Source organism: Danio rerio, chromosome 1, assembly GCF_052040795.2.
Source record: "Danio rerio strain M-AB ecotype USA chromosome 1, GRCz13ab, whole genome shotgun sequence".
In the NCBI taxonomy this organism is placed as follows: Eukaryota; Metazoa; Chordata; class Actinopteri; order Cypriniformes; family Danionidae; genus Danio; species Danio rerio.
Genome location: NC_141021.1, coordinates 13,442,877 through 13,455,400, shown reverse-complemented (window position 1 = coordinate 13,455,400; position 12,524 = coordinate 13,442,877). Strand labels below are relative to the sequence as shown.

The 12,524-nt window shown below is 34.8% G+C and overlaps 1 protein-coding gene and 1 long non-coding RNA gene across 8 annotated transcripts in view; one reads left to right on the top strand and one right to left on the bottom strand.

Annotated features, from left to right (window-relative positions):
• The window catches only part of stra6l (STRA6-like), a 20,800-nt gene extending 17,076 nt beyond the window's left edge, over positions 1-3,724 (bottom strand). For all 6 annotated transcript variants that reach the window (XR_015475417.1, XR_015475419.1, XR_015475418.1 and 3 more), the window contains 2 exon segments: positions 3,614-3,724; positions 2,406-2,466 (listed from right to left, as the gene is read on the bottom strand). Coding sequence is in view for 3 of the 6 variants with exons in the window: in NM_001442746.1 (NP_001429675.1) it covers positions 2,406-2,466; positions 3,614-3,654 (102 nt within the window). In the remaining 3 variants the exon portion in view is untranslated.
• LOC141384873 (uncharacterized) lies at positions 1,109-12,524 on the top strand. 2 transcript variants are annotated; one of them, XR_015476384.1, is made up of 3 exons: positions 1,109-1,141; positions 8,712-8,972; positions 10,282-12,524. It is a non-coding gene; the product is annotated as an uncharacterized LOC141384873 (long non-coding RNA). The 2 variants fall into 2 exon arrangements; XR_015476385.1 differs by lacking the exon at positions 1,109-1,141 and adding an exon at positions 3,903-4,160.

Here is a 12,524-nt window from a genome sequence, read left to right as displayed (position 1 = left end):
CCCCGGATTCTGCCATTTTTAAGTGAAAGCGATCAGCCGTCCATTGGATCTCATTGCTGTCGCGATGGAAAGCAGCTGCATTGTTTTTATTTAATTTATTCAAAAAGCGCGTTATTGTTTCCCAAATTGTAGAGTGTCGCCTCTTGGTAATTCTATGCTCGTTGCTTTTTGTCTGACTGTTGTAATGTTTTGCTTTGTTTTTCAGCTAAGCTGTTGAGCAAAGAAGGACTATTGAAGACAACCGCGGGTCATATTCACGAGCGCACGTGTTATAATGTTTCTGGGTAGTTTTCTGAAAGTTTGTCTTGTTTGCATGTCAAACTAAATAAACTACTCTTTCTAAACGCATGTCTCGTGTTTTATTTGTCCTCTACAGCAATACACTGTCATGTAAGTCTGTTGAATGCATTTGTATGCAACATGGTTTGACAAAACTGTAGTCTAACAAATAAATGGTTGATATAAATGTACCTTCATTAGTCAACATTTGGTGTAGGTAATAAAAAGTTAATCAAACATGTCCTAAGACATAAGGGTTATGTTATGGTTGTTTCATAACTATATTTATTATTATTCTGTTTAAAACCAGCAAATTATACTATATATTTAACATGTCATGAACTTGCTGTTACTTTAAAATTTGCTTACTAAAATGTCCTAAGACAAAAATGGGTTTGGTTTTATGTCAACCTACAGTAGGATTTAGGTTGACTAATGCAGGTATAGGCTACATACATCATAGGGAGACCCAAATCAAGTAAAACGTCTCTTACTCAAGTACTTTTAGCATGCAAAAGTCAAATTTAAGTTTATAAAATACAGTTTCCAACAACAAAATTATATCTTGTGAAAAAGACCAGTGTGGTGGTGAGAAAAAAAAGCAATGTCAAGTTATATATATATATATATATATATATATATATATATATATATATATATATATATATATATATGTGTGTGTGTGTGTGTGTGTGTATATATATATATATTTATAAAAGAAGTTGAACAAGTTGACATATTATTTAGTCATTAGATTGTGACCGCTAGATGGCGATCAATTAAAAGGAGCGTTTATTTCAAAGGAGCGCTACCTTGTACTAAAATGACTATTGACGAATTCCTTCCAATAGACAACATCAGGGTAGGCGACATGCAATGTATATTTCTATGAGAGCTAACTAGTATTCACGTCATATCATGCTTAACTCTTATTACTCTTTTAAGTTCTTTGAGAGTCTTGGCGGGATTTCAGAATGATATTTAGGCAACTATGAAGTAGCAGTACCGTCTGTGTACCATATACACAATGCAGCATTTAGCTCGCTCGTAAACATCTCTGTCTGAGGGCATTGCCCCCTCAGAAAGAGTTTGTGCCCCCCAGTTTTTATAAAGGATTGTTCACTCAAACTGAAAATTCTTTCTGTCATTAATTATTAACACCCTCGTCGTTCCAACCAACACACATTTAAATATTTTAAAATAAATGACATAGCAATTGAATTATGAAAATGGTGAGATTAAAGCTAGTCCTTAAGGCTGATTTATACTCAGTGTTGGGGAGGTTACTTTGGAAATGTAATAGATTACAGATTACAAATGACCCTATTTAAAATGTAATAAGTAGTGTACCTTTTCGATTACTTTATAAAAGTAAAGAAACTTATCACATCTGACTACTTTTTGATTACTTTAAGGTTTCTAATGGATATTTTCAGCTAAATCATTTTCAAGCATTTACACTGAGCGGGTTTGACCTAATCAAACAAAAGCATCAGTAAGCAGCTCTTTAATAAATGGCCTTATCAGAAGGCATCATGCATATCAAAAACAGTCAAAGCAACAGATTAACATTATTCAACAATAATCCCATTTGTAATCTTTAACATTTTCACAAGTAACTGTAATTTAGTTACACATTTATTCTCAGTAACTGTAACTAATTACTGTTACTTTTATTTTGTAATTAAATTACGTAACACTGTTACATGTAACTATAAATGAAAGAAACAAGATACCAAAATCCGTCACCAGGTCTAGTGCCCCCCTATGGATTTAAAGTGCCCCCTCAGCTTTGACTTCCTGGCGCCAGGCCTGACTATAGTGAACAGGAAAATTGTAATAAATACTGTAGTATAGCATAGTTTTTGCTACTGTAACCTGTGGTGTATCGTAGTATAACTTAGTACAATTTTGGGACGTTTTGGGTTTGAATTTTGTGTTTTGTAACTTTGCAGACCTTTTTTACACTTAAACTGCCAAATTATACATTAAAAGGAAGTTAAAATAGTAAAAAGCACAACAGAGCCCCTTTAACAGCAAAGCATCACTTCCTCTTTTCAAGAAAGAGTTGCATGATTTTTTGAGGTGAAAGAGTGCTTTCTAAAAAAACAAAAGCCATTACTCACAGAAGGAACTAGAGAGCAATGAAGGAACAAATCCACCGAAATCCCATTCTGACACTCCACCCTATACAAGAAAGGAGATGAGATGGAAAGAAAAAGCAAATCAGAAAGACTGAAAAACAGAGACTGCGACTGAACAGCATGAACGTATGCATGAATAAAACCAAAGCTAAATGAAAACAGTGATAACATTCTGTAAAAAATATCATCAAAACATAATTTGACCCACTTAATTTAAACAAAGTACCATTATTTTTAGGACAGTTCTAATTATTTTATTGTAATTATATAAGACATTGTGTCCTAAAAACATAATCTACCTGAATATCAACAGATAAGATTTATTACACACTATTAACCTAAAAACATTTCCCCTTATCAACAGAAAAAATGGCCACGTTTATTATTGCCGCATTAATTTTGTCCTAATTCTAACTTTGTTTGCAGTAAAACCTTTTTATTTTTTCCATATTATTATTACTTATTAAACTATTATTCTTAAGCACGAACAATCAGCTTTATTTGAAATAATTAGCTTTTATTCATTCATTTGTGTGATATCAAAATCTTGTATAATAAATATGTCTCAGAGAATGTAACACAATTTATACTAACCATTTTTACTTCTTTTGTAAAGATATTTGCTGCATGTTATTTGCTAAAAATGTGGGATAGTTTAAGAAAATTTTAAATGAACTAATACATCTAAAGCCATTTGTATTACTACACATAAAATAAACAAAACTAAAATCTAATTAAAAATAATAATAAAAAAGTTTCAGCTATTTGCCAAATAAGCTTTTCTCATGTGATGTTTAAAGTGACATAGTAAAGTAACTAAATTAATAAAAACTATGGATTTATTAGCAAAAAACTAAGGAAACAGATTCAAATTTTATAAAAATATTTATAAAATAAGTAATAATTATAAATACAAATGCTATTTAAAATTCAAATAAAAACTGAATATATCATAAACAGGATTATAAACAATCTCGATCAACTAAATCGTCATTATCATATGTTAGCATCATATGTTACTACTTGTAAAAATGCCTGCTTTTTTATCTACATAATTTTATTCTCAAGTAGGCTGTCAGATATTCTGTCTCTTTGAAAAGTTTTAAAAGTACACAACAATATCAGTAACAATATCAGCATCAATATTCTCGGCCTCTCTAAAAAGTGTAATAATAGCAGAAGTAACTCACATGATTTCTGAGGTATCCGATGAGTCCCGTTCAGTGAACATAAACACCTGTTAGGCCCTATTATTGATGTGCTTCATTACAGACGTGAGCTCCAATATACTGACATGAAGTACAGGTTTCACTTCATGAATGAGGATATGGATATATCTAGTCACATGACTGCATGACCTTTGACTTAGGCCACTCACTACTGAAGGGAGATGTGCCGGTGTGTTTTATTGACTGTTCTGTTACTGTGTAATAGGAGTCCAAACACAGATAAGGCCTGCTGTTCAACTACAGATGACTTAGACTTCAATTTAGTTCTGATAAGTATCTGACTTGTGTAAAAATTATCCTAACCTAAAAAAAAAAATAATTGAGCAAAAGTACAGTGAAAATAACTCTACTAAGTTAACAGTTCTAGCTTAAGTACAGATCTTGGCACCCATTTAGTATGTTTTATGGCAGTAACTGGGTGAGATATGTTTGTTTACTTACATTCTTCCAAACTCCTTCCTTCGTGTTCAGCAGAACAAATAAATTTAGGGTTTGGCACAACCTAGGGGTGAGTAAATGATTTTTCACTGTCCCTTTAATTATTTAACTCATACTAAGCACAAACACGAAGACGAAACAAAACATGCCAGTTCTAGGCCTATCGTTTAACAAGACCTACAGTAGCTCTCAAGTTCGGTCACCACTTTAATTTAGGCAGCATAATTAGCTTAATGTTAATTTAATGAAATTCTATACGATTCAATACCAGTGTCGAAGTTGCGAGAGCCATCAGTAGGCTACACCTGTGATTAAGCAACTGAAGCCTTGACTAGTCTGGGCCGGGCGGTAAAACAGAAACTTAGTATCCTATAATTATATATATATATATATATATATTAAAAACAAAAGTATATTATTTGTTACAGTTTAGGAGTTCCCAAGGCTATAATTAACACAACTCTATGCTGTAGCATTTATTAACAGTGATGTAAATACTACATTATAATGGCATGGTCAAAAATATTTAAGTTATCATTTTTGTGTGGGAGTGCTCCCCTATTTGAGTCATCCTGTGCAAATTTCAATAATGGCAAATGTCAATAATGGAGATTCAAATTTGCTGCTTGAGTTGTTAATCTCTGAATTATTTAGCAGTTGCACAAACTGGTTAATACAGAGAAGTTATCAGAACTATGTAATGGAAAATAATCAGAAATGATCATTAAAATCAAATTAGTTGTCAATAAAAGGTATTCTACAGTATTCCATTCTAGTCTTTTTTATCTATTCTATTCTATTTTAATCTATTCTAATCTATTTTGATCTATTTAACTCTATTCTATTTTATTTAAATCTATTCATATTCTATGCTATTTAAATCTATTCATATTATATTCTATTTTGATCTTTTCTATTATATTCTATTTTGATCTATTTAATTCTAATCTATTCCATTTTGATCTATTCTATTCTATTCTATTCTATTCTATTCTATTCTATTCTATTCTATTGATTGATGACAGTATTTTCTGGGTATCCCAATCAACTAAATGAACACATGAGGGCGCTGTTGATGAGACTGTCCAATCAGTAATCAGTAGTGATAACTTCCTCTATGTCAGCTAGTTTCCAGGGAAATCTTACACATTTTCATTTACCTCATGTAGTAAAAACTTCGTTGACATAATACAAATGACAAAGAAGTATAAAAATTGCTAACTATGCTGATTAAGACTATTACTAAAATCTCAAATAACATTTAGGCCTAAGTAATATTTGTGTCTTCAAAATAATCTACAATTTTAACATCACTTTCTGAAGCAAGCCAGATATTACAGTAGTCCAATTATAGATGTGATGTAATAATTTGCAGAATTTTATTGGCGCCACAGTGGCTCAGTGGTTAGTACTGTCACCTCACAGCAAGTAGGTCGCTGGTTCGAGTCCCAGCTGGGTCAGTTGGCATTTAGAATTTGCATGTTCTCCCCATGTTGGTGTGGGTTTCGTTCAAGTGATCCTGGTTCCCCCACAGTCTAAAGGTACAGGTGAATTTGATTAACTAAATTGGCCGTAGTGAATGTGTGTGTGTGTGTGAATGAGTGTGATGGGTGTTTCCCAGTACTGGGTTGCAGCTGGAAGGGCATCTGTGTAAATGTAAAACAGATGCTTAAAACATCGACTACTTCAGTTCATTCTGCTGTGGTGATTAAGGAAAATGAATGAATGTTTCACATATTGTCCATGTGACCTCAAAGTCATCAAGTCAAAGACACAACACTAAAATTAGTAACTTGATACACAGGCCTGATTTGACTATCAACAAACTTAACTTCCTCGTAAACGGGTTTGACTTAATTATAAAAACTGTACAAGAAGTGGTTTACACCAAAATAACAATGGAATCTATTTATAAGCAAAGACTTACCAGCAGTTAAGACTTAGCTACCGGAAAATAATAAGCGTGTCAACATCGCATGAGAAACATGCCTATGACAAACTATACAAATGTGTAAGGTAAAAATAAATAGAATAAATCATTAGCAGTGGTGTGAAGTAACAAATTACAAATACTCAAATTACTCTGAGTAGTTTTTCTCAGAAATTATAATCGATTTTAAAAATGTTTACTTTTACTTTCCCTTGAGTATATTTTTAGTGCTGTATTGGTACTTTTACTCCATTATACTTTCCTTCAACCTGCAGTTACAACTGAAATTTTTCTTGTCTATGGGGATTAGAAAAATCAGTCCTGTGTATAATGTCCAATCAAGAAGGTAAATCGCATCATATTGAACTACCTCAAGTCATGGGCGATTTATAATTGCAGGGAACTGTTTGGAAGCTTTAAAAGTGTCTAAAAGAAGATGTTTAAAATCTTTGCACACATTGACCCAGAGACTGTTTAGATGCACGTCACTGATGAGAAGATGAAGGATGTTTACTGTATGATGACCGAAATGGTCTTAAACACTCAGCAGGCACAAGACATCAACATGCCGTCAGATTAACGTTGTACCCCAACGTCGTAGGGACATTGCATTTTGTTTGGAAATGAAAAGCGGATTAATGTCCAAATATCAAAATGAACCAAATATCAACGTCTAATGATGTTACAGTTTCACGTTGTGTGGACCACTATGGTGCCTATCAAATGTTGGATTTTGGTTGCTATATCTGACGAATAAATGTCAGTATTTGACGTCAATATGACGTTGGTTTAAGATGTTGGCTTGACGTTGGATTTGGTCACTTTCCAACAAAACCTAAAATCAACCAAATATCAACGTCTTTTGACATCGTTACTGGACATCAAAATAACGTTGGCTAGATATTTAATTTTGGTCACCTGACATCACAACCTGTAAATCTAACCTACTGTAATATTAACGTCTTATGAGATCATGTGTCTGCTGGGCAATAACTAAATGCACTAGATTGTTACGTTTACACAACCACAAATTCCAGGTAAATGCATCTTTTTTTTACAGCGTAATACTCACGACTCTTGAGTACTTTTTTTTATATTATGTTTTAGGGGTTTTTCCACCTTTTATTGGGATAGAATAGCGGAGGACAGACTGGAAAGTATTAGGACCAGAGAGTGGGGAAGGGTCGGCATAGGACTTTGAGCCGAGAATCGAACTCAGGTCACTGTGAGCACCATGGCAACGACAACTCTTGAGTACTTTTGAAAGGTCTTTTTCTCATACTTTGAGTAATACAACAGATTTTTTACTCTACTTGCACTACATTTTTGTGCAAGTAATGGAACTTTTACTTAAGTATGATTTTTCAGTACTCTTTCCACCACTGATTATTATATTTCATAATTTCATAAAGCTCAGCTAAATCCTTTATATCCCAAGGCCTGTAAAACAAACTTTGGGTTGCAGAGTAAGCTGACAAAACCAAACAAATCCAACCTGTTTAAGATCAGGTTACAATGTTTAACAACGCTTGTTATTACAAAACCAGAGTTTGTGTTTGATTTAAACCTAGAGTTTGTAATTAACAAAAAAGTGCCCCACCTTTTGATGCCCCCCAGCATCAAACAGCCAATCACATGAGAAATGAAAGCACCAGGTTGATTAATTTCTTGCAAAACAGTCAGTGCAATTAAATTCATGAAGATTAAGAGATGACAAGAAATATGATCAACTTAAAGGCAGGAATAAACGTCATACAGCAACAGATCGAGAAAGCAGCTTAAAGATACATCATTATATAGATGCCAATCTGTCAACTTGTTTTAATAATTATTGTGAAGGGGAGACACGGTGGCTAAGTGGTTAGCATTGTTGCCTCAAAGGTAGAAGGTTGCTGGTCCTGACTGGGCCAGTTGGCATATCTGTGAGGAGTTTGCATGTTCTCTGCGTGTTGGCGTGGGTTTTCTCTGGGTACTCCGGTTTCTCCCACAGGCCAAAGACATGCGCTATACTGTAGGTGAATTGGCATAGTGTTTGTGTGTGAATAAGTGTGTATGGATGTTTCCCAGTACTGTGTTTCAACTGGATGTAACCCCCGTAGCAGATCTAAACACTAGTGGAGCTGGGGTAGAGGGTGGTCTCTGAACTTACGTGACAGCGTAGTGTAAAATGATGCCGAGCACTTAAAATGACAAAGAGCAAGCTTATTGGCTGCCGAGGTGACACAGCCATGTAGTAAATGACGCAGGAGCAGATTAGGTGACCTATGTGTGCCCGTAAAGTTTCATGGCAGAAATTTAACTGCTGGGTTAACTATAATTTTAATATAACACTTAAAAGCCAACAAACATGATCATGTGGCACATTTCTTGTTTATATGTGACATGCGGTACATAGGGGTGTAAAAACTGCGGTAAGAGTTAATGTCCTCTGCAACTTTAAGTCACTCAATCCACTTCCTGAGTCCTGAGGCCTGTTGCACAAAGGCGGTTTCAGATTTACCCAGGTAGGTTTGTGTTTAGTTTCAGAGAGCAGACACGCACACACAAATTACGCAAAAAAAGTCTTTTGTGGCTAATAATTTATAACTACTTAGTTATTTTTAAACTTGAAATTATGTACATTTAAAACTATTTATTCATTATAATAGTTTTAAATTTTCATTCATTCATTTATTTTTCTTTATTCATCAGGTTTCGCCACAGCGGAATGAACTGCCAACTTATCCAGCACGTTTTATGCAGCCAATGCCCTTTCAGCTGCAAGCCATCACTGGGAAACACCCATACACACTCATTCACTACAGCCAATTTAGTTCATCCAATTGACCTATAGCACATGTCTTTGGACTTGTGGGGGAAACCAGAGCACCCGGATGAAACCCACGACAACACGAGGAGAACAGGCTAACCCCACACAGAAACACGAACTGACCCAGACAGGATTCGAACCAGGTTTGATCTTCTTGCTTTGAGGCAACAGTGCTAACCACTGAGCCATCACTGTGGCTCCAAATTGTTATATTTATAAATTTTCTAAATTTTCTAAGTGACGTAAATTGTTTAATTGCTACATCACAAAATGTTTACAGTAAAAAAAAATGTATAAAAACTGTAAAACTTTATAATAATTTGTAGAAATTATATAATTCAAGACTTTTGCCTTTCTTTTTTTTCTTTTCTTTTGTTATTTCATGATTAGTTTTATTTTCCCATTATTTAAATGTAATTGTTCGCAGTTTTACTATTGTACCTGATGTCATTTTATTATGTTGTTCTATTGTCACTTGATGTCATTTTATTATTATGATTATACTGTTAAAACCCTATTTTAAAAACGAAACTCCAAAAAAAGATGTCCTGTGTCAGCTTGCATATTACAGTATTACAGAGTACAGTATTACAGTACTCATTTAGTTTGAGTTCTCTTCATTTATTGGGCTTTACCGTGCTCAAATGGCCTCATTTACTCAAATGGATTAAGTTCACAGTACTCATTAGGATTCGTTTTTGAACTTAAATGCTTTATTGGAATCGGTTTCCTTAACTTTTTGGGTTTTACAGTATATAAGGAGGTATTTGCTGAAAAACAAAATACAAATATTTAATTAAAGGGACCATTCACACAAAAATGAAAACTCCTGGCTCACTGTTTACTTGTTCCAAGCCTGTTTGAGTTTATTCTTCTGTTGAACACAAATAATGATCCTTTAATGAATGTAAAGCAGCAGCCATTGACGTCCATAGTGTATTTGCTACTTCTATGGATGTCAATGGCTGCTAGTTTCTAACATTCTTCAGTATATCCTGTTTTATTTTCAACAGAAGAAGTCAATTCATAAAAGTTAAGAAGGTTAGGTTAGGTTAGGTTAGGTTAGTTTATTTTACTTTATTTATACCCAATGGCAGATTTAGTTTTCAGTCAAGAGTCCTCATTTCATAACAGTGCCACACAAAAAAATTCACATAGTGACAACAACAAATGCACATAAAGACATAAAACATAAACATATACAAAACACTCTCTTCCAAAAAAAAAAAGAAAAAGAAATGAATGAATGAATGAATGAATGAATGAATGAACGAACGAATGAATGAATGAATGAACAAACAAACAAAAAACAAACAAATAAATATTTAATTAAATTAAATAAAACCAGCCCAATGTGAGTAAATGGTGAGGAATGTTGTTAGTGTTGGTATGATCTCACGTTGTCTTAGTAATTAGTGACTTAGTAATGTCCAGTATTTGGTTTGTTTGCAGTGATCTGTGGAGCAATGAAAGATTGGACAGTGACCATGGAACAAGAGGAGGCCTGGATTGTGGATGGCCATGAACATGGACTATATTAGAGCAGTGAGTTTAATACACAGTGCATCCAGAAAGTATTTATAGCGCTTTACTTTTTCCACATTTTTTTATGTTACAGCCTTATTCCAAAATGGATTTAATTAATTCATTTCCTCAAAATTCTACACACAATACCCCATAATGACAATATGAAAAAAGATTTATTTAAATTGTTGCAAATTTATTAAAAATAAAAAACCTGAAAAATCGCATGTACAGTAAGTATTCACAGCCTTTGCTCAATACTCTGTTGATGCACCTTTGGCAGCAATTACAGCCTCAAGTCTTTTTGAATATGATACCACAAGCTTAGCACACCAGTCTTTGGGAATTTTTGTCCATTACTCTTTGCAATACCTCTCAAGCTCTATCAGGTTGGATGGGAAGCGACAGTGTACAGCCATTTTCAGATCTCTCCAGAGATGTTCAACAGGATTTAGGTCTGGACTCTGGCTGGGCCATTCAAGGACATTCACCGAGTTGTTGTCAAGCCACTACGATGATATTTTGGCAGTGTGCTTTGGGTCATTGTCCTGCTGGAATTTGAACCATCGCCTCAGTCTGAGGTCAAGAGCACTCTGAAGTAGGCTTTCATTTAGGATGTCTCTGTACATTGCTGCATTCATCTTTCCCTCTATCCTGACTAGTCTTCCAGTTCCTGCAGCTGAAAAACATCCCCACAGCAGGATGCTGCCACCACCATGCTTCACTGTAGGGATGGTATTAGCCTGGTGATGAGCGGTGCCTGGTTTTCTCCAAATGTAGCACCTGGCATTTTTAGTCTCATCAGACCAAAGAATTTTGTTTCTTATGAGTGGCTTCCATCTAGCCTCTCTACCATACAGGCCTGATTAGTGGATTGCACAAATCCTTATGTAGGGTTCTCCTTTCTCCACAGAAGTACACTGGAGCTCAGATAGAGTGACCATCGAGTAATTGGTCACCTCCCTGACTAAGACCCTTCTACACCAATCACTCAGCTTAGATGGCCGGCCAGCTCTAGGACGAGTCCTGGTGATTCCAAACATCTTCCAGTTCCACTTTCAGAGCAGCAGAAATTTTTTTTTGTAACCTTCCCAGCCTTGTGCCTCGAGACAATCCTATCTCGGAGGTCTACAGACAATTCCTTTTCATGCTTGGTTTGTGCTTGACATGCACAGTTACGCTCGGACATTATATAGACAGGTGTATGCCTATTCAAATCATGTGTATTCATCTACATTTACCAGAGGCGAACTTCATTTAAGCTGCTAGAACATCTCAAGAATGATCAGTGGAAACAGAATGTACCTGAGCTCAATTTAGAGCTTCAAGGCAAAGGCTGTGAATACTGATGTACATGTGATTTTTTTAGGTTTTTTTATTTTCAGTAAATTTGCAACAATATCAAAAGATCTTTTTTCACATCGTCATTATGGGATATTGGGTGTAGAATTTTTAGTAAATAAATGAATTTAATCCATTCTGGAATAAGGCTGGAACGTTAAAAATTCCAGAAAAAGTGAAGCGCTATAAATACTTTCTGGATGCACTGTATTATAAAGTAGTGGCAGCGCAGGGTTTTCAAATACAATTCACACGCAGTGAAAATATAACCACTCAACAGCAACAACAAGTTGACATACTGAACGTAATGAGGGGTTTAGTGAGGTGTACTAGTTACTTTGTTCCTTCAAACCAATCCAAAACAAAAAAAGCCATTGCGTGCTATATCATTAGCCTCTACTTTGTGACCACAACATTCCTAAACAAAGTTCTCAATGGCATGCTGCTCACCCTGAGGGAGGACTGGGAGGTGAACTAGCTGATTGAGCTTATTGTAAGAGCTGGAGTTGATAACCGATGCATTTGATAAAAGTAAACAATATACAAAGTAAACAAAAAATTGGCTAGAAAAATGAACAGAGCGTATTCACTACCTGCAGTTACAATAGGAAACCTAGACATGTTTTGTTTCATTTTAATCAGGTTTTGTCACCAAGATAATTTACACTACGTGACTAATTTGCTCTGGAGCAGGTTTTAGTCTGGTTTAGAGCAGGGGTGACAAACTCAGTTCCTAAGTCCCATTGCGTAGAGTGGGTTTGGGTTCTTACCCAGGTAAATTCATGTTAAGGTGGTCTTTTTGCTCTAAATTAAATACTTTTACAGTAAAA